The sequence below is a fragment of the Eurytemora carolleeae genome, unplaced genomic scaffold (assembly GCF_000591075.1).
Source record: "Eurytemora carolleeae unplaced genomic scaffold, Eaff_2.0 scaffold324, whole genome shotgun sequence".
NCBI classification, from domain to species: domain Eukaryota; kingdom Metazoa; phylum Arthropoda; class Copepoda; order Calanoida; family Temoridae; genus Eurytemora; species Eurytemora carolleeae.
The window spans coordinates 107,576-127,566 of NW_019396266.1; the positions used below are offsets into that span (position 1 = coordinate 107,576).

General features: G+C 31.0%; 2 protein-coding genes across 2 annotated transcripts in view; both read left to right on the forward strand.

Moving 5' to 3' along the window:
- Positions 1-6,820: 6,820 nt before the first annotated feature.
- Positions 6,821-9,350, forward strand: LOC111699692 (uncharacterized). Its single transcript, XM_023470416.1, has 5 exons — positions 6,821-6,926; positions 7,313-7,412; positions 8,112-8,191; positions 8,494-8,717; positions 9,268-9,350. The coding sequence occupies exons 1-5, from the start codon at positions 6,838-6,840 to the stop codon at positions 9,348-9,350; spliced, it is 576 nt and encodes a 191-aa protein (XP_023326184.1). The 5' UTR covers positions 6,821-6,837.
- Positions 9,351-9,713: 363 nt separating this feature from the next.
- LOC111699706 (uncharacterized) overlaps positions 9,714-19,991 on the forward strand; it is an 11,436-nt gene continuing 1,158 nt past the window's right edge. Inside the window, exons 1-16 of the mRNA XM_023470433.1 lie at positions 9,714-9,880; positions 10,098-10,155; positions 10,810-10,871; positions 12,042-12,427; positions 12,809-12,867; positions 13,586-13,646; positions 14,019-14,090; positions 14,282-14,336; positions 15,698-16,089; positions 16,177-16,313; positions 17,042-17,101; positions 17,315-17,530; positions 17,800-17,883; positions 17,961-18,734; positions 18,893-18,984; positions 19,750-19,805. Coding sequence (XP_023326201.1) covers positions 12,159-12,427; positions 12,809-12,867; positions 13,586-13,646; positions 14,019-14,090; positions 14,282-14,336; positions 15,698-16,089; positions 16,177-16,313; positions 17,042-17,101; positions 17,315-17,530; positions 17,800-17,883; positions 17,961-18,734; positions 18,893-18,984; positions 19,750-19,805 — 2,327 coding nt within the window. The 5' untranslated portion in view covers positions 9,714-9,880; positions 10,098-10,155; positions 10,810-10,871; positions 12,042-12,158. The remainder of the gene's footprint in view (positions 9,881-10,097; positions 10,156-10,809; positions 10,872-12,041; positions 12,428-12,808; positions 12,868-13,585; positions 13,647-14,018; positions 14,091-14,281; positions 14,337-15,697; positions 16,090-16,176; positions 16,314-17,041; positions 17,102-17,314; positions 17,531-17,799; positions 17,884-17,960; positions 18,735-18,892; positions 18,985-19,749; positions 19,806-19,991) is intronic.

Sequence of the window (19,991 nt, forward strand, 5' to 3'; positions counted from 1 at the left end):
TAACGTTAACGTTTAACGTTCACGTTATATAGAATATATCCAAACGTTACACATTATTGTAACGTAACGTACAAAAACGTACATTTTACGTTACGTTACACTATCGTTGACATCTCTAGTACGTATTGACCGAATTCACTGTAAAAAAAATCCAGGGGGAAACAAAATTTCAGCGCACTTTGCCCGCAAAAATTATATTATTTCCCCCCACACAACTGGAGAGTATCATAAGAGAATAAAGAGGACGGATGACTAAAGATGATCTTCAGAGAGACTACTCAATACTTCTTTTAGGCTTTAGAATTTTAATCTACCCTAAAGTGTATATATTCTAACTTTAATCATTAATTGCTAAGGCAAAAATTATGCTTTATGGTTTTCGTGGCTTGTTAAAGGGCGATTAGAACCCTGACATAAACCTATATATATAGTTTAATTTTTGGAACCATGCATGTGAGTTTTAAAAAATTGTGGTTCTATCTAAGGAAAAATATAACATCAGTTTAAAAAATCCTAGAATTTCATATGTTACTTAATACTTTTATAAGGAAGAATTAGGCTGTGTAGTGTGTAGTGTACATCATTTACTTTAGTCCGATAAAATAACTTTTTACACAATATTTTACAGTCTTTTAAATCCCAGTTTCAAAAAATACCTTGATCAAGTTTCTTTCACAGGCCAAAAACACTTAAATATATACAGTTGTAGACAATTAATCAAAAAAAATTGTTCTAAAAAACATAAACTACAAAATAACTGAAATTTAAATCAAGCGAACATTTTTCAGTTTCCTCTTAAAATCGTTAAAAACTATAATAGAGGGCAAGGCAGTTACTCGTACTTTACTAGGTGAGTTCCCTACTAACCGGAAAACCTGTAAATACATATATGGCATTCGTATATATATATATGTATTTTTATGTTTGGAATACGTATGTCACGTATTTTCCATACGTCTGACATACATATTTTTGTAACCATTTTCTTGGTAAAAAATACGTATTTTATATGGGTAAAAATATGTATATGACAAACGTAAAAATGCGTATGTAAAAAACCTAAAAAATCCAATGAATCAGGAATTTATAGGTTTTACCTACGCAAATTCACACCATCATCATTCCTTCATCTGTAGTCATCTAAATCAACATTCATACATACACCTAGTCTGTATTTTCAACATTTACGTATTCAATATCTGTTATAGCTTCATACACTTACCATTATACCTGTTACAAGACTATTAAAGTGAAACTTCTATTTATAAAAAAATCCTGAATTTACTGACATTGATTCTATAAGGAAAACATCAATTTACTCCAAAATGATAGAAATTTTGAAACATTGTATTTACCCAAATGTTTGCATTAAATTTCTTACATAACAATTCTCTTGAAAAATGATAAAATATTTTTAAATTCTATCTTAAAAATGCATTTTTCTGAAGTTGAGTTTTTTTTTAATATATTTATACAATATATTGAAAATATACGTATTTTTAGGTTTGCATCAAACTTTTAAACTCTAGAAAAGTCTATTTTTTAAGCAAAGAAAAAACCCGAAAAATACGTAAAAATGCGTAAAATAAAAACCGAAAAAACTTAGAAAAATTACTGGGCATGAAATTTATTGAAGTTGAGGTTTCTTGAATATATTTACGCAATGTATTGAAAATATACGTATTTTTTGGTTTGTATCAAACTTGTAAACTCAAAAAAAACTAATTTTTAAATAAAGAAAAAAACCGAAAAATACGTAAAATAAAAACATAAAAACTTAGGCAAATTAATTTTTAGGTTTGCCTCAAACTTTTAAACTTTAAAAAAATGCCATTTCTTTAGTAAAGAAAAAACCCAAAAAAACGTAAAAAAAAACCTAAAAACTTTAAAAATTGCTTAGTATATTATCTTTACAAAAATATACGTATTTAAGGTTGGCATCAAACTTATAAACTCTCAAAAAAAAATACAATTTTTTAAGTAAAGAAAAACGAAAAAATACGTAAAATGTGTAAAATAAAATATAAAGTATTTTTTTTAATGGAAAATAAGCATTTAAAACTAAAAGCAAAGACCTGCTGCTCGAAACAATGTTTGTAATTCAATTGAAGGATGGAAGCTATTAGGGGTTGAAGAACCTTCCCCCATCACTGGGGCTTTTTTACATGAATTGTATATGCTGTAAATTAGTGGGTTAAGTTTTAAGTTTAAATCTATATTTATAAAATAAATCCACGTTAATCACATTATATACAGCAGAGTGCTATGCAAGAGCATTGTTTTTGCAGAGTGTAGATCTACAAGCTAGAATTATAGTTGCAGAGTGTTGATCTGAGTCTTGAGAGTAGAGTTATATTTTCAAAGTGTATAGTTTTGCAAACTAGAATTATATTTCAGTGTATATCTGCAAGCTATTGAATTTAGAATTATATTTGCAATGTATAGACATGCAAAACAGAATTATATTGCAGAAATACGTTAGAAACAAACTGTTACAGATTGTATATCTGCAGAGTAGACTTATATTGCAGAGTGAAGAAGTCCAGACTAGAATTATAATACAGATTGTATAACTGCAAAATATTATTGCAGAGTGCAGATCTGCAGGCCATGTGATAACACTGCAAAGTGTAGATCTACAAGCTATGATTACACTGCAAAGTGCCGATCTACAGGCTATGATTACACTGTAGAGTGTAGATCTACAGGCTATGATTACACTGCAGAGTGTAGACAGGCTATAATTACACGGCAGAGTGTAGATTATACAGACTATGATTACACTGCTAAGTGTAGATCTACGGGCTATGATTACACTTCATAGTGTAGATCTGCAGTCTATGATTACACTGCAGTGTGTAGATCTGAAGGCTAGAATTATATTGCAGAGTGTAGATCTACAGGCTATGATTACACTGCAGAGTGTGGATCTACAGGCTATGATTACACTGCAAAGTGTGGATCTACAGGCTATGATTAGAGTGTAGATCTACAGGCTATGATTACACTGCAGAGTGTAGATCTACAGGCTATGATTACACTGTAGAGCGTAGATCTACAGGCTATAATTACACTGCAGAGTGTGGATCTACAGACTATGATTACACTGCAGAGTGTGGATCTACAGACTATGATTACACTGCAGAGTGTGGATCTATAGGCTATGATTACACTGCAGAGCGTAGATCTACAGGCTATGATTACACTGTAGAGTGTAGATCTACAGGCTATGATTACACTGCAGAGTGTAGACAGGCTATAATTACACGACAGAGTGTAGATTATACAGACTATGATTACAGTGTAGAGTGTAGATCTACAGGCTTTGATTACACTGAAGAGTTTAGATTTACAGGAAACACCGCCGCGCAGAGTCTAGATCTACGGGCTATGATTATACTGCATAGTGTAGATCTGCAGTCTATGATTACACTGCAGAGTGTAGATCTGAAGGCTAGAATTATATTGCAGAGTGTGGATCTACATGCTATTATTACACTGCAGAGTGTGGATCTACAGGCTATGATTACACTGTAGAGTGTGGATCTACAGACTATGATTACACTGCAGAGTTTAGATCTACAGACTATGATTACACTGCAGAGTGTAGATCTACAGGCTATAATTACACTGCAGAGTGTGGATCTACAGGCTATGATTACACTGCAGAGTGTGGATCTACTGACTATGATTACACTGCAGAGTGTGGATCTACAGACTATGATTACACTGCAGAGTGTAGATCTACAGGCTGTGAATACACTGTAGAGTGTGGATCTACAAACTATGATTACACTGCAGAGTGTAAATCTACAGGCTATGATTACACTGCAGAGTTTAGACCTACAGACTATGATTACACTGCAGAGTGTGGATCTACAGGCTATTATTACACTGCAGAGTGTAGATTAACAGGGTATGATTACACTGCAGAGTGTAGATCTACAGGCTATAATTACACTGCAGAGTGTGGATCTACAGGCTATGATTACACTACAGAGTGTGGATCTACAGGCTATGTTTACACTGCAGAGTGTAGATCTACAGACTATGATTACACTGCAGAGTGTAGATCTTCAGGCTATGATTACACTGCAGAGTGTAAATCTACGGCTATGATTACACTGCAGAGTGTAGATCTACAGGCTATGATTACACTGCAGAGTGTAGATCTACAGACTATGATTACACTGCAGAGTGTAGATCTGCAGGCTATGATTACACTGCAGAGTGTAGATCTACAGACTATGATTACACTACAGAGTGTAGATCTGCAGGCTTTGATTACGCTGCATAGTGTAGATCTAAGACTATGATTACACTGCAGAGTGTAGATCTACAGGCTATGATTACACTGCAGAGTGTAGATCTACAGACTATGATTACACTACAGAGTGTGGATCTACAGACTATGATTACACTGCAGAGTGTAGATCTACAGGCTATGACTACACTGCAGAGTGTAGATCTACAGACTATGATTACATTGCAGAGTGTGGATCTACAGGCTATGATTACACTGTAGAGTGTAGATCTACGGGCTTTGATTATACTGCAGAGTGTGGATCTGAAGGCTAGAATTATATTGCAGAGTGTAGATATATATATGGATAATAGTGTTAACAGGGGCGAATACATGATTGGATAAAAAAAGAGGGGGGGGGGGGGGTTAAATGGCTTGAATTTTGTTTGTTGATGTTCAGTTTAAAGAAAAGAAAAGGAGATTTATATTATGGCATTGAGTGTATATATCTCTGTAGGCAGAAACAAGTTTATATATATCTTAGTGCGATGATTATATACTATAGATAGGTGCAGTTTATAACTTGTCTTGTTTCTCACAGATTTCCTCAAGTTTCGATATTTTATTAAAGTTTCCCATTTTCATGGTCTTTACAAACGGATTAGGGGGGGGGGAATATCTAAACTTAAACTGCAATCTTTATCATAAATCTTTAAATTTCTTTCGATCTTGTTAACATTTTTTCCGGCCTCCCCCTTCTTGTTTCTTATAATCATCCATTATTTTTTCCTTTTTCAGTATCGTAAACGAATATAGCAAGAGAGGACACATATGGTTTGATGTTTTAAGCCAATCTTATTTTTTCATATAGGGAGACCCATACAACTTTGGAATAGGAATACGAGTATAAGACTTATGTAATGAATTTGAATATTCCAATGAACACGAAAGTCGAAACACATCAACTGAGTAGACTGTTATAGAGTGCACAGACTTTTAGTTGATAAGTTGATTTTTAACGTATTTGCTTTAAAACGATTCATCAAAAACAGATAAGATTGCACGCTTTTATCTCGTCTTCCTATTTCACAGTTTCATGAGTCCCACTGTACATGAAAAATGATCAATTAAAAATTTATTTCAGCAGCTAAATTTATTTCATTGGTTTAAGTTAGATCAGATTTGTCAAAGCTAGGGAACTATGTAACTTCAGTTTATTTTAGAGAAGCGGAAATAGTCCTCAAAAGTTCAAAACCATGGTAATAAAAGTGACAAAAATTGACAATCCAATTTTTATTAAAAACAAAGATAATGATTTCCCGATACAAGAACTAAAAGGCGCAAAGGTTACATTTGTTAATTCAAATTGTTAAAGTTCAATAATATTAATTGTCTCAATATACATTATATATATATATATATATATATATGTGGCGGAAGACGATCCAACCTGAAGCCGGATATGAGAACGCGGCAAGCTGCTCTTGAATTTCCTGCCACGTCAGCTAGTAAAAATGATATGATTTTCCAAAGTAAATTTATATAGTTTTTTAGTCAAGTTAATAAAGTAGTTATTTAAACTAGTCGTTGATCAAACCGAGCGTAGCTAAATATATATAGTATTTTCAACTTTTTCAGTTTAAATATACATTTTAGATGTTTAAATATATATTTCTTCCATATATATATATATATATATCCTCAATCGATTTATTTAATAATATTATGCAGGCTCGATCTTGTGAACCAAAATTCACGGCTGCCGCGTAATAAAAGACGAATTTAATGGCGTAACCTAATTCTCATGTGTATTTAACATCTAATTTGCAACATATTTGATAAAAAGTGGGTATAACTATTTTTGTTAAAAAGTTTGTAACATCTGATTAAACGTAAAGAAATGATCAACCATATGGCGAAGATATTACAATTATTAAATCATTATTTAGGTGTAAAAGTAAAAATTGTCATTTGTCTTTAAGAAGGAGAAAGTTTATTCGATAAAAATCAGTTAATAGAGCATTGTTTTCAATTGAGAAATGTGTACAAATAAATATGTATTTTGTGATTTTTTTAAATTGAGAGTTCAATTAAACCTTCGAAAATGCAACATTTATACTCTACACTTTGACTTCCATGACTGATCTAAGATTCCACTGTACATATTCAGTGAGCCTTTATTTTCGACCCCATTCCAATATAACCATTTAGTAAGGATTTTTCTAAATGTTTAAAGCTATTGGGTTGATTTACATATCAGTTCAGTAGATGGAATTGGAATAGTATCTTTCCAGCATAATTTATCTAAACAAACAAAACAAAAGCTAATTATGTATTTCAAGTTACAACACATTTGTAAACGTGTTGGTAATTTTTATTAAAGGACAATTACAACACATATATTACCTTCATGTAAGGTAACATCAAGATTCATTTAGAAATTGAATCCTTTTAATTATTGTATTTAAAATCAAGATTTCAATATTAAAAAGAAGTAAAATGTTCTGTTCATGAACGAATTGCAGAATATTTTACCTGCAAAAATAATTTGCAAGTCATGTTTTCCTTCTAGATTTTGCCGACCTAAAGATGCAATGTCTAACCTAGAAGACCTGATAAATATTACCTCAGTGGCCGGTCAATCCTTAGATCTAAATATATTCAACCAGGAGTACAGTGCCAGGTAAATGATTAGATATCGTATTAAAAAAATATCTTTCGTTTCCCTGTAAAATAGCGTAATTGACAGGCAGGGTCCATACTCCCCGGGCTTCAAGAATCTTCAAGTATTTATTCTACAAGTGGGAAATATTGGAAAACTGTTATATTATCAAAATGATTTTGTACAATTTTCTATTTATCTTCATAAAAACTAAAAAAAGAAATTGTTGAAAAAAAAACATTTATTAAGCCAGAAAAACATATTATTTTCCACATTTTTGTTTACAGATTCCATGATAACATTAGAGGGAATCGAGCATTATCCTCATTAAATTTAGCTAGGTTGACATTAGATTAGGCCGACAGTCCTGAGTCCTAATTTATATCACAAAACACGTATTTTTTCAGAAGTATCGGAACTGCAGCTCTTTCCGTGGGAGGGTTTCTATTAGCTTTAACTGCTCTAGTTATAGAATTCATCAGTAACTCAAACCTTCCATCTTTACCGGTACATTTCCATTCTAAGTATTTTATTAGAGTACAAACCTAGTCCACCCTTACCGGTACATTTCCATTCTTAGTATTTTATTAGAGTACAAACTTAGTCCACCTTTACCGGTACATTTCCATTCTTAGTATTTTATTATAGTACAAACCTAGTCCACCTTTACCGGTACATTTACATTCTTAGTATTTTATTTATTAGAGTACAAACCTAGTCCACCTTTACCGGTACATTTACATTCTTAGTATTTTATTTATTAGAGTACAAACCTAGTCCACCTTTACCGGTACATTTACATTAATCTTAATATTTTTATTTGAGTAATATATATCGTAATACTTTAATACTGTTGATATAGCTGTTATTGATTTTGTAAATGTAATAGATTTACTATTGCAATTTTTATTGGTAAAAGAATTTATTTTTTGTTATTGCTATTGCCTATAGTTTTGTTAATGTTACAGTTATTGTTATTCTTAAAGTTAATGTAAATAATTTGTTATAGTTATTGTTCTTGCTAATATTGTTATTGATATTGTTGTTGTTGTTAATATTGATATTAAAACTGTTATTAATATTGATTGCTATCGAAATTCTTACTCTTATTGACAACGTTATTGTTATTGTTATTGTTTTTGTTATAGTTATTGTTATTTTATGGCTATTGTTATTGTCATTGTTATTGTTATTGTATATATATAGACTGGTGAAGAGATCCGTAGAAGGATATATCTACAGGAAGAAGACGAGGATAAGTTATCTAAAAGATTACATAAGCGAAGGTGGGAACGTGAAACTGGATTGAAGACCTAAGTTGAATGATTTTCTTTTTAGATTTTTCTTTAATGTTTAATTAAAGGAATTGTTTATGTTCATTGAGTACCAAGCTGTTAATAACTTTTCCTCCACATATTTTTATCATTTTACTAAAATATTTATAACCATTGAGTAGCGATTCATAGTTGAACCAGTTATCTTGTTCACCGGTCAAGCTGACGAGAAGTGGTTCAACTTAGTCTGAGGGGTTCAACTATGTCTCTCTAGTTATTATATCTGGTCCCATATTAGTATAATTTGTTTTTAGATTAAAGGTTCCAAGACTTGATCTCCAGAAACAATTTCAGAGAAAACGCTTACGGTTCCCTTTAAATCCAAAACGTCATCATCGTGTACAAAACAAACAAACACCGGTACATGGAAGAAAAATCAAAGAAAAAGTCGAGAATCTAGTTGAGAATACTGCAGTTGATAATATCTTCGAAGAAACAGGCGAAAAAAGTGTTTTGTCGCCAAAATCATCTAGACCATGTGAGTACTGAGTATCATTATGAGTAAAAACACACATTTTTTTAAAGGGACTGTAAGCGTAATTTTAATTGACATGGAAAGATGCCAATGACCAATTTACAATGCTCTTGAAACCTTTATCTGATCAATAATGGAGAAGAAATTGTAGTTTTCTATATTTAAAAGTATTTAATTCAGATAATTCCTAATTCCTACATGTCTTCATGCAGTAGAAATGCTCAAGTCACTTTTGAAGTGAAACCAAAATAAAAGATCAGTTTTTCAAATGATAACCATTGATATCTAATTCATGCTTGATCAAACAAAACTTTTACAAATATCTTGCTATCTTTGTGGAGGATCACTTGAAATTATGCTTAAAGTCCCTTTAAACGATATCTCAGCACAGAGATTCTTTTTATTAAAAGGTTTTCTTAAACAAATCATCAAATAGTTTAAATATAATTATAAATCTCTAGAATATTGTTGTTACAAATTGAAAATTACAAATTTCTGAATAAGTTAACTTTTCTAAGTGCAAAATAACATAAAATTTATCTTTGTATTTAAGGTTATGACGACGAAAGAATAACAACAACAGAATCAAATCTAGGAATATTTAAAACAGACTTCCAGGATAAATTTTCTAAATAAAAGCTAAGGAAAATTTAATCAATCAAATAAACATCTTTTTGCATTTCAATGTTAGAAATGAAACTTTCTCGTAGGTTCCTCCTAAGTTAACTTTCTTCAGGACCATTTCCTGAATGTTCAATTGAAATTTTGAAATTAGGAAGCTATACAATCGTGATTAGAGATAACCCCCTTTAAATTTTAATTTCTATGTAAAAATATGAAAAAGATTTCCTATTGATGTTTTAATTATTTCAGCTAATCACCGAAATAGTGGTCCATTCAGGTAACCATACTTTTAAAATGTCGTCTTCAAATCTCAATAAATTATTCACTGCAGTCACGCAGTGACACCATTTTTATCTTTAGATACAATCTTCAAGACCTTAATACAGAGTATAAGGGTTCAGCAAGAACACATGAACAAGAAGATAATTCTGAGATTGCTAGACTGTCTAACCAAGAAGACAAGATTAGACCAAAACCAGTGACTAAAGGAGACAAACAAAGAGATTTGCCGCAGAGCAAGAGGAAACTTTGGAGAAATTTAGGTAGACACAGTTTTGTAAAATTTTTAATATCTGATTTTCTGAAATGAAGTCATTTTTGTTAGTTAAAAATATTTTTCAATTTTGCCTTTTTTCATGCAGGGTAAATCATTATATGGGCAATTTTCTAGCTGTGAATAATTGTTTTAATTTACTAACTAACCAAACTGTATAATAAATATCGTCTTAATATAATGTTTTTAAATCATCTCGTTTTCAGAGAAGCTTGAGAAACCCCTTCCTTCAAGTTTTGCAGACAACATAATAAGTTCATACAGGTGCATGGATAGGATACCTTTACCACCTAGAATAGGATCATCCCTTTATAGTACTCTACAGGGTTACTCTCACAGGATCAGACAATTAAATAACAACCTGAAACTCATTGAATAAGACAATTTTCAGGTTTAACTTGTGTTTTTGCCTTAAATAAAGCCTTGTTTAATGGCGTGGTAACCTAGTTCTTGAAAATAAAAACAAGTTTACAGCTGCATTCAACCATCAATTTAAGAACAAAGACTGAGGAATTTTAAAGTCGTCTTTGAAGTCTCATCCTTTGTGGAAAATCCTGTATTTGTAAAATCTGTAAGATGTGCTATACCGCAAGTGTGTGTTATGTGCTATTTAGTTCTCAATGTTCTTGATGATACAGAGGACAAAAATTTTCAAAATTCATTTATTTTTATTACTGCAGCTGTACACATGTTTTATCATGTCATATGTACCATTAAAACATTAAAATTAAGTTCAAAAGTCCAAATCAAGGCCAACATTGGAAGGTTTTAGGTCGTAATTAAATTCTCATCTTTTGTGGGAAACCATGTATTAAACAAATAATGGAAAAGACTAGATTAGTACCATATTTACACGAATACCAATTTTTTGTAATTCACATTAAAAAATTATTAAAAGATGATAATATTTTTCTGTAGATTAAAGAGCTACCATGATGTCCCTTCTATTCAATTCTACTCCATTCAGACAGATTAGTAAGGTGGGCTCAGGGATGTGACGACATTTCAATGTCTTTCATTTGAACACATTAATTTTAGAAAAAATTTGTATTAAATCAAGATTGAAAGACTGAAAGGTGTTCATATTTTGTTAAAAATGTTGTTTATTTTTAATAATGTCGTCATCATCATTTGAATCCTCATGTTTAAAGGGACACCCTGTACAAATATACCAAACTATATTACCTTCCCGGCTCTCAATATTAATATTTAGAACAGAGAAGTTTTTAGAATCAATTTTATTTCCAGTTCTGATTGATATTGTGATCATTCAAGTTCATAAAGTCATTATTAGCTTTTTTCTTACAATAAATCGTTAATAAGCATTTAAATCTGTGTTGCATTATAATAGATATAAATATATATTAATTACAGTTACTCTCTAACTACTCGTACGACGGGGGTAATTTTTAAATCTATGTTGCATTTAATAGATATAAATATATATTAATTACAGTTACTCTCTAACTACTCGTACGACGGGGGGGATATTTTATTGCCATTATATGCCATAGTTTAAGACATGGGTTAAGAATCATTTACCCCCCCCCCTCCCCCCTCCTCCTTCCCAAAACACAATACACCCTGCATTAAAAAGGAAAGAGCACCCAAAAGGATTTATCTTTGGTTTCCTATTACGTCATCATTGGATTAATTTATAAATAAGATTTCTCTGGATGAAAGTTGGTAAAAATATATTTAGAATGATGAAGCATTTTTAAACTAGGAAACCACAGGGTTCACCATATCAACTATATTATAGAAAACTTTTATTTAAATTAGACTTAAAATTTTTTAAGTTTTTATCAACAATGGTTTTTTCACAATTTATATGAATCTAATTTCTACACAAACTCAACGTGATATGGATACCCCTGTTTCCAATGATTTATTGCATCACTTGCTCATCTTTCCGCGTCATTTTTCTCTCAGTTGATGCAGTGACATTAACAAAAAAACATCCTTGTGGCATTGTGATAGTATACGGCGATACCCCAAAAAAGTTGAATTGGCCAGGACGAATTTTTTGTAAAAAACTTGTTTAACATAGAAGTATATGAATTTTTTAACTTCTGATAAATTCATAACAACGTAGCAAAAACTAGCTCTTAATTCTGAAGACCACTGTAAGATTTTTATTAATTTTTCAGGGTGAGACCTGAAGAAAATAAGCGAAGCAGTCCTGTGAGAAAGGATCTGGATAACATAAGAATACTTGTGTTAGATAATCATTAAAAAATGTAAAAACTTTTTAACAGAATCGACTTATGCGAAACGACTATTTTGACATGCCAAGGGATGTTGCAATAAAAATTAACAAGCAAAGTCTAGTTAAAAGATTATCACGTACTGGAAATCAGCCTGGGTTTAAAGCTGTCTATGTCGGGTATCAGAGGCCCTTTATCAACCAACATCTTGTTAATCGACCCCGTGTAAAAGCAGTTCTACATCAAAGACGACCGTACAGTTTTGCTCAACAAAATCCACCAATTATCAGACCTCCGCTGATCAAGTACGGACACATTACACGACCAAGGTAAAAATGTGATTTTTTTATTTTCTCCACTTTAACTTCATGTAAGTCAAAAAATATTGACCAACACATTGCAATTCAATAATATTACCGATTTTTAAATTTAAAAAAAATCGTTCAGTGATAACCAGAAAACTATGGAATAGGAAGACGACATTATAGCAATAAATCACTAATCTAGTGAACGGGGGAAATGGGTTTACGCTGCACAATTGCTGTGTATTATGCTTCTTGGACTTTTTAGAGTTATATTTTGGTTCCAAAAGTCGTCTTTCTATTACAGAGTTTTCTGATTATCATTGTGCAACTTTTACGAAAACAAATTAAATTTTTGGTTTTATTCATAAAATATTTTTCTTTTTTATTTATGGACAAATTGTTAAGGGAGTATGATGTTGCCTATCCGTATGGTTTAGGGGGGAAAAGCTTATTGGACTTACTAGGTTAATATAGACTCTATAAAGAAAGTCACAAAAAAAAGTTTCTGGGAAAAAACTTCGGTAAAAAAGTTCCTATTTTCTGAAGGACTTTTTTCCTAAAAAAAGTCCTAGAAAATAACGTCTCAAAATTCCAGAAACTTTTTATTTCATTATTTTTTTTTCCACTGAAATTTTTAGTGCCAAAACTTTTTTTTCAACTATTTTTGGAAGTTACCATACATGAAAGTTGGCGAATAGGTTTGAATGTCTTCTTCCATAAACTGTATTAGATATTCCATACTATTTAAAGTTTAGTTCTTTTACTCAAATATATTTTACTTTTAAATTAATTTTAGCATAATATGATTGCCATATAATATGTTTTATTATTCTCTTTAGTATCAAACAACTTAAAGAAGAAGACATTTTAAACTATTCACCAATTGTCATGTTTAGTAGATATCTCGTTTTATAAAATGAAAAGAAATACATCAATTACTTCTCCCTAAATCCACAACTTCATAAGAAACTGCAATTGAAATTTATCAATTTTAAGATAGTGAAATCTCCATCATTTTTGTATAGTCAAAGGTTTAAAGGGTACCGTTGTGAATCAGGCTTGTAACTTTTTCCATAAAGGGTTCCTTCCTTCAAAGTAAAAACCTATTTTGGGACTTAGCGCAGATTTTTCCGTTTTTCTAATTTTTGTACATTTATACATTCTTTATTTTTTTAACCTTAGCTGCTGGGAACCATTTTGATTACTGGGCAGTAGGAAGTTTACTTAGTTTCTTCTACTATAGGTAGCCTCACATTCAATAAATACTTTTTTAAATCATTTAATTTTGTCCGTCTGTTGAAGGTACGCATTCATTAATTTATACATTCTTTATTTTTTTAACCTTTTATAATTAATTACTTAATTCCATTTCAGGTAGCATTGCCATTCATTTATTCATCCTTTATTATTCATTATCTAAATTATTGTTTACCTGCAGGAAACTAATTCATAAATAATTAGTAATTTTTCATTTATTCCTTAAAAATTCATTCACATCTGTATAAATCTATTACTTTCATTACCTTCTGTAGTTCTTAGTTGTTTTTCTGACTCAATTTTTTATTATTTTTCTATTTTTTATTCATTGATAATCTGCATTGATTAAATATTTCAGATATATTGGAATTCCCTTTGGCCTGACCTACGGAGATTTATTTAATCAGGCGCTCGCATTTTTCACTGGACGGTAAAATAAGAGCATTATGAAAACAAAATATAAAAAATTTATTCGTTTGTGTTTATTATGGTAATGCAAAACAAACGAAAAACCACCAAAAACAAAACAAGTCACTATTTTTTAACGCATCTACTTGTAAATCAAAATATTATTTAAAATATCAATGCAACCTATGTTTATATTTTCAATATTTTATATAGATCCTTTTCAAACTCTTCTCACCCTCTTCGGAATCTCTCTTGGATTCAAGCAAAGGCAATGTTTATTTAATATTCTCAAAAAATAAGAATTTTAAAATTAATTTAGAATTAAGATCCAACCAACGGAAAAAATCTAAATAATTATATTCACTTTGATAGCTTCACTATCAAAGTGAATATAATTATTTTCTTTTTGTCAACTTGACTTTTGTCGCGTTTACTGCGTGTCAGAAACAAATGTATCATTTGATAAATTCGACAAAAAGTTATGAAGAAAAAAAATTGGACAACAATGCCAAATGTCGTCTTCAAATTATTTTAACATGCATTTCATCAAGAAATTTTCCCTCAGCACTTCTTATAAGGTTTAAAATAAGATTTAAAAAAAGAAAGTGAACATTGAGTAATACGCGAATTGTTGTAATTTGTAAGAGGGGGACCCCCAAGAAGGCTAGACCAGTACATGAATATTTAGATAGGACCATATGGCATTATTTTCTTGTGTTTTCTAGTAGTTTCTCCCTGTATGGTTTATACTAGAGCAGTGCTATATTACCCACCTGGAGTATAACATAATTTCACATTTTGACATGTAATGGTGATATATATATTTGTACGTGAAGAAAATAGTGATCACGAAGTATAATCTATAAATAAAATAGAAATTTTCTAAAGGTATTGAGTCTTTGCTACAAACTCAAATATTCTAATCCCTATATAGATGCAACTGGGTGATGTGAAGCTTTAATATTTCAAACATTTAATCTAACAGAATTAAAAAGCTTAGGTGTACGACATTGGGTACCGAAGTTATTGGGATTAGAAAATTAGGGAAAAGACTCAATTCCTTTCCAATTTTATAGATAACGTATGTGTATGATTAGATTTCAAACTTAAGGGGATTAAAGATGCAATTACAAGTGTTTTGCTTAAAGGGACTGTAGACTTAATTTCATGTGACCCTCCATTTATGCCATTTATGGAGTATCATGCCTGATTCACAAACGTACCCTTTTAACCTTTATCGGAGTAAAAATGATGAAGTTTTTAACTTTTCTCTTGAAATTTATTCAACACTTAACATAGAAAAACGATAATATCTGCCTCATTTTTGCTTAGATGATGATTCAAACGGTACTGTAGTGAATCGGAGGGTCGCTTGAAATTTCATCTACATTGTTTACCCAACCTCTAAAAATCTTCTGATTTTTAAAATATTATATAGATTATAAATATTGCTAAAGATTTGAATTCATTTTTGCAGAAATAATTCAGTTTTTAAAAGTTACAATTAATGAAAACTATAACACATTAGCGGAGTTTTTAAATAAAAGAAAAAGCGACCAACATTCCGCTGTTAATCATCGGTTATTGCTGTACATATTATGTATAAAAATAATATTCTATTGTTTTCAGTCTGCAGCTGCAGGATACAACAAGAAAAATGCATACTCAAATATGAATGAAGAACAGGAAGAAAGACTGAACAAAAATAAAACTAATGAAAAAAGAAAAACTGAAATTGTCCAAGGAACTATTTATCTGAATGAAAAGATGAAAGATAAAATGGACCAAGAAATCGGAAGTGGAGATAGTTTTGTGGTAAATGACTTTAAATCGAGACTGAAAAGAGAACTAGATACGAAGTCTGTTAAAGCTACAGAGCGTGAACAAATTATAAATAAAAGCTTCATTATGAACAAATCTGAAAGTATAAGTAAAGACGACTTCTTGGAATCAAGCCTTGAAAACCAGAGAGACATGTTGGAGGATTTTATGAACTTGGAGCAGATTAAGGATTTACAAAAGTAAGATCGATTCGATGAAAAAGGGTTTAGTAATAGTTTAAGCTGATACTTTTTTATTCATAACATTTTTGATGACTTTATTTTTAGTTTTAACGTTGGAGATATAGTTAACCAGCTGAGCAATGGTGTCCAGGATGGGTTGGATAACTTAGATCTGGGAAAAATAGATCTTGGAACACTAGATCTTTCCCCAGGAGGATATATTTCAGTTGCTTCCTTACTAGGTATACATACAGTATTCACAATACATTATGCTTCAACAGATAGAACACAACAAAAGTCAGAACAAGAGCAAGAACAAAAACACTAAAATAAGAACAAAAGCCCAAAAAAGACAGGAATAAAAAGAAAAACAAAAACGAACGTTAAAAAAAAATAAGAACACGAACAAAAACAAAAATAAGAACAAGAACAAAAAATAAAATAAAAACAGCAATAAGAATAAGAACAAGAACAAAAAAGAACAAATAACAATGCATTGGCGTGCTGAAAAAAATAATTAGAACAGAATAAAGCTCAACAGAACAGAACAGAACCAATTAATAAAAAGGTATAAAACAAAATAGAAAGAACAGAACAGATAAGAAAATAGAACAGAATATAACGGAACAGATAAGAATAAAAAAGATGGCCAGACAATGTTGTAGAGCGTGGTTAAATAATAGTATAAACGGACTCCATTATTGTTTAGGAATTTCTTAGCAGTTAAAGAATAGTATAAACCAAGGTTGTATAATAAGGTTGCTTACTCTCGATGGCTCCAATAAATACGATAAATGTCGACTCCTTGGCATAGATAGATAACATCCTCTCACCTCTATAATAAGTGACGTCATATGAGGATTTCATCTATCTATGCTTAGGAGACGATATTTTCTGTACATTGGAGCGCAACGAGAGTAAGCAACCTTATTTTATAACCTTGGTATAACCTGACAGCATTATTGTTTAGCAATTGCTCTGGTTGTCAACGCACTATCGGGTGGATTTACCCCCTCCAAATCATCAATAGGAACGACATGGAGTTTTTAATTATTTTGTATTTTATCAAAGTATTGAGGTTTTTCTGAGTTTCATTAAAAACTTATCGTTTTATATTTCTTTCTTTCTCTATCATATAAAATCGAATTTTCTTCAAAAAGTGTACTATTATACAATTGCCATGAGTATACACGAATTTTTAAATGTTTTTTTTACCTTAGATTGATTCTCCTTGTTTGTATAGACACAACCAGTAGACTCGGAACTATTCCAACTATGATCAATTATGATTATGAGTATAGCCCTTTCTATGATTATAATCAATATGATTATATTTATGATTATGATTACGGGTACCCTAAAACGAAACGAAGGGTAGATGACCTTGAATATAGAAGATGGAATAGGTTTGGAGTTTCTGAGAACTATAATGACGGAGTTACAAGACGATTTGTTAAAGGTAACTTAAAAAATTCTTTTACAAATCATGTTTGCTCAATCATGTATGTTATTTTTTATTGACTAAATGTTATGGTTTTTTTAATCCTTTATCTTAAGGGTGCCAAAATGGTTCCTAATGACCCCTTGTAACTTGGTAATTATGGTCTTTTAACCTTAAAAAACTTGAGGTTTCACAATAACTTTTGGTGCAAACTATTTTTATTCTTGAAAACCTGATTTTAAAAAGAGATTTTATTCCATATCACTAAATATAGTTTATTGGTTAAGGCAGACCGAGAAAGCAAAACCTGAAGAAAGAAGGTAATACGATATCCTTTCTGAGCAATGCAGGTCAAGTTTCTTCAATCTCAGGTAAAATACTTTCATGGAGCTCCTATTAAAAAGTTAGCTCCTCTATAACAATATTAATCTAAAACTGTTTTATTCAGAAGGAGAATCACCCCATGAGCAGTACAGGCCAGGAACCTATCAACCAACTAAGAACCCAGTTAAGGAAGACGACACCAAAACAGCTGATCATCACGTGGAAGCCAATGGTTTCTACCCAGCTGAACACTTTTACAATTCCTACCCGGCCTCACAGTTTCAGGACTTTAACCACAGACGATTAGAGGAAACTAACTTGATTTCAAATCATCAAGACAAAAATCTGGAACCAAAGAAACCATATTTATGGTCATCTGAGACGTTTCAGAACTCAGTATCCTCTTACACAACAAAAAATCCTTTCAACGACGGGATCAAATCGTATAAATACATATCACCCAAACCTGACATTAAGGAATATCCAAAGAGGCCGTACCCCAGCAGTAGCAGTTACAATCAGAACCCAGAGGTTGAATTTGAGGAGTCGTTAACCTACTCCTCCACAACTACTCCTTCACCTTACTCAACATCAAATAGATATGAAATTACCTACTCCACCACTCCTAGATCTAAATATCTTTATCCTACACCCAGTCCAACTACTCCAAAATCTCAATATAATCGTTCAACTATTCCAAGTTACAAGTATACTCGTCCAACTACTCTTAGCTACCAGTATACTCGTCCAACTACTCCTAGATACCAGTATGCTCGTCCAACCACTCCAATTTATCATTATAACCGACCTACTACTCAAAAATATCGATATACGCGCCGAACTACTCCAAAATTCTCCTACACTTACTCATCTACGCCATCCACCAACCTAAATTCAGGTTCTTAATTTTAAAATCTCTTCTGTTAGCAAATGGTATTCGCAAAAATAAAAATAATACTACTACCAATAAAATTATTACCGATAATTAAATATAAATAATAATAATAATAATAATAGTAAGTATAATAATAATCAAATGACTTTATATCTGTTTAGTTGATGATACTGCTGTTTATGATTTTGAGAACTCGAACTATGATGTAGATTTCTACTCAGACAACAGTTATGAATATATTGATACACAAGAGGTACATCTCTATTGGATTGGCTGAATTGGCTTAGCACTATTAAAAAATCCTAAAATCCTGTTTTACAAAATATTAGGTTTAAAGTTAAACTTCAATTGATTTCATTAATTAATATTTCTCTCAAAATACATTTTCAAAAATATACATTCTCCGTTAATTTTACATTTTTTGGTATTTCTACATACATTCAGTATAAACTTTTGTATTTTTACATCCATCCAGCATTATTTTGGTATTTCTACATATATTCAGTATAAACTTTTGTATTTTTACATCCATCCAGGATTATTTTGGTATTTTTACATAAATTCAGTATAAACTTTTGTATTTTTACATCCATCCAGCATGATTTTGGTATTTTTACATATATTCAGTATAAAATTTTGTATTTTTACATCCATCCAGCATTATTTTGGTATTTTTACATATAGTCAGTATGAACTTTTCTATTTTTACATCCATCCAGCCTTAATTTGGTATTTCTACATATATTCAGTATAAACTTTTGTATTTTTACATCCATCCAGCATGATTTTGGTATTTTTACAACAATCCAGCATTATTTTTGTATTTTTTACATCCATCCAGCATTATTTTATGTATCATTACATCCATCCATCCCCTATGATTTTGGTATTTTTACAACCATGTACAATACTTTTGGTATTTTTACATCCATCCAGCATGCTTTTGGTATTTTTACAACCATGCACAATAGATTTTGGTATTTATACATACATACTACTTAAATTTTTTTTGATTTAGATAAATGATGTTAAGTCTTTATTTGAAAGAAATCGTCTTCTAAATGATAAATACAGGTAAAACATTCATTAAAAAAATCCTTCCCCTCCCCCCCTTTCAAAGATTAAAAAATGATTAATATACCTTTAAAAACTCTACTGGGGGATCAATATTGAATTATTCTTTCCTATGCTTGGCAATGAAGGGGTGGGCGTAGAGACTGAGAGGTATCTTATTAGCAAGGGGGGGGGGGGTAAATTGCA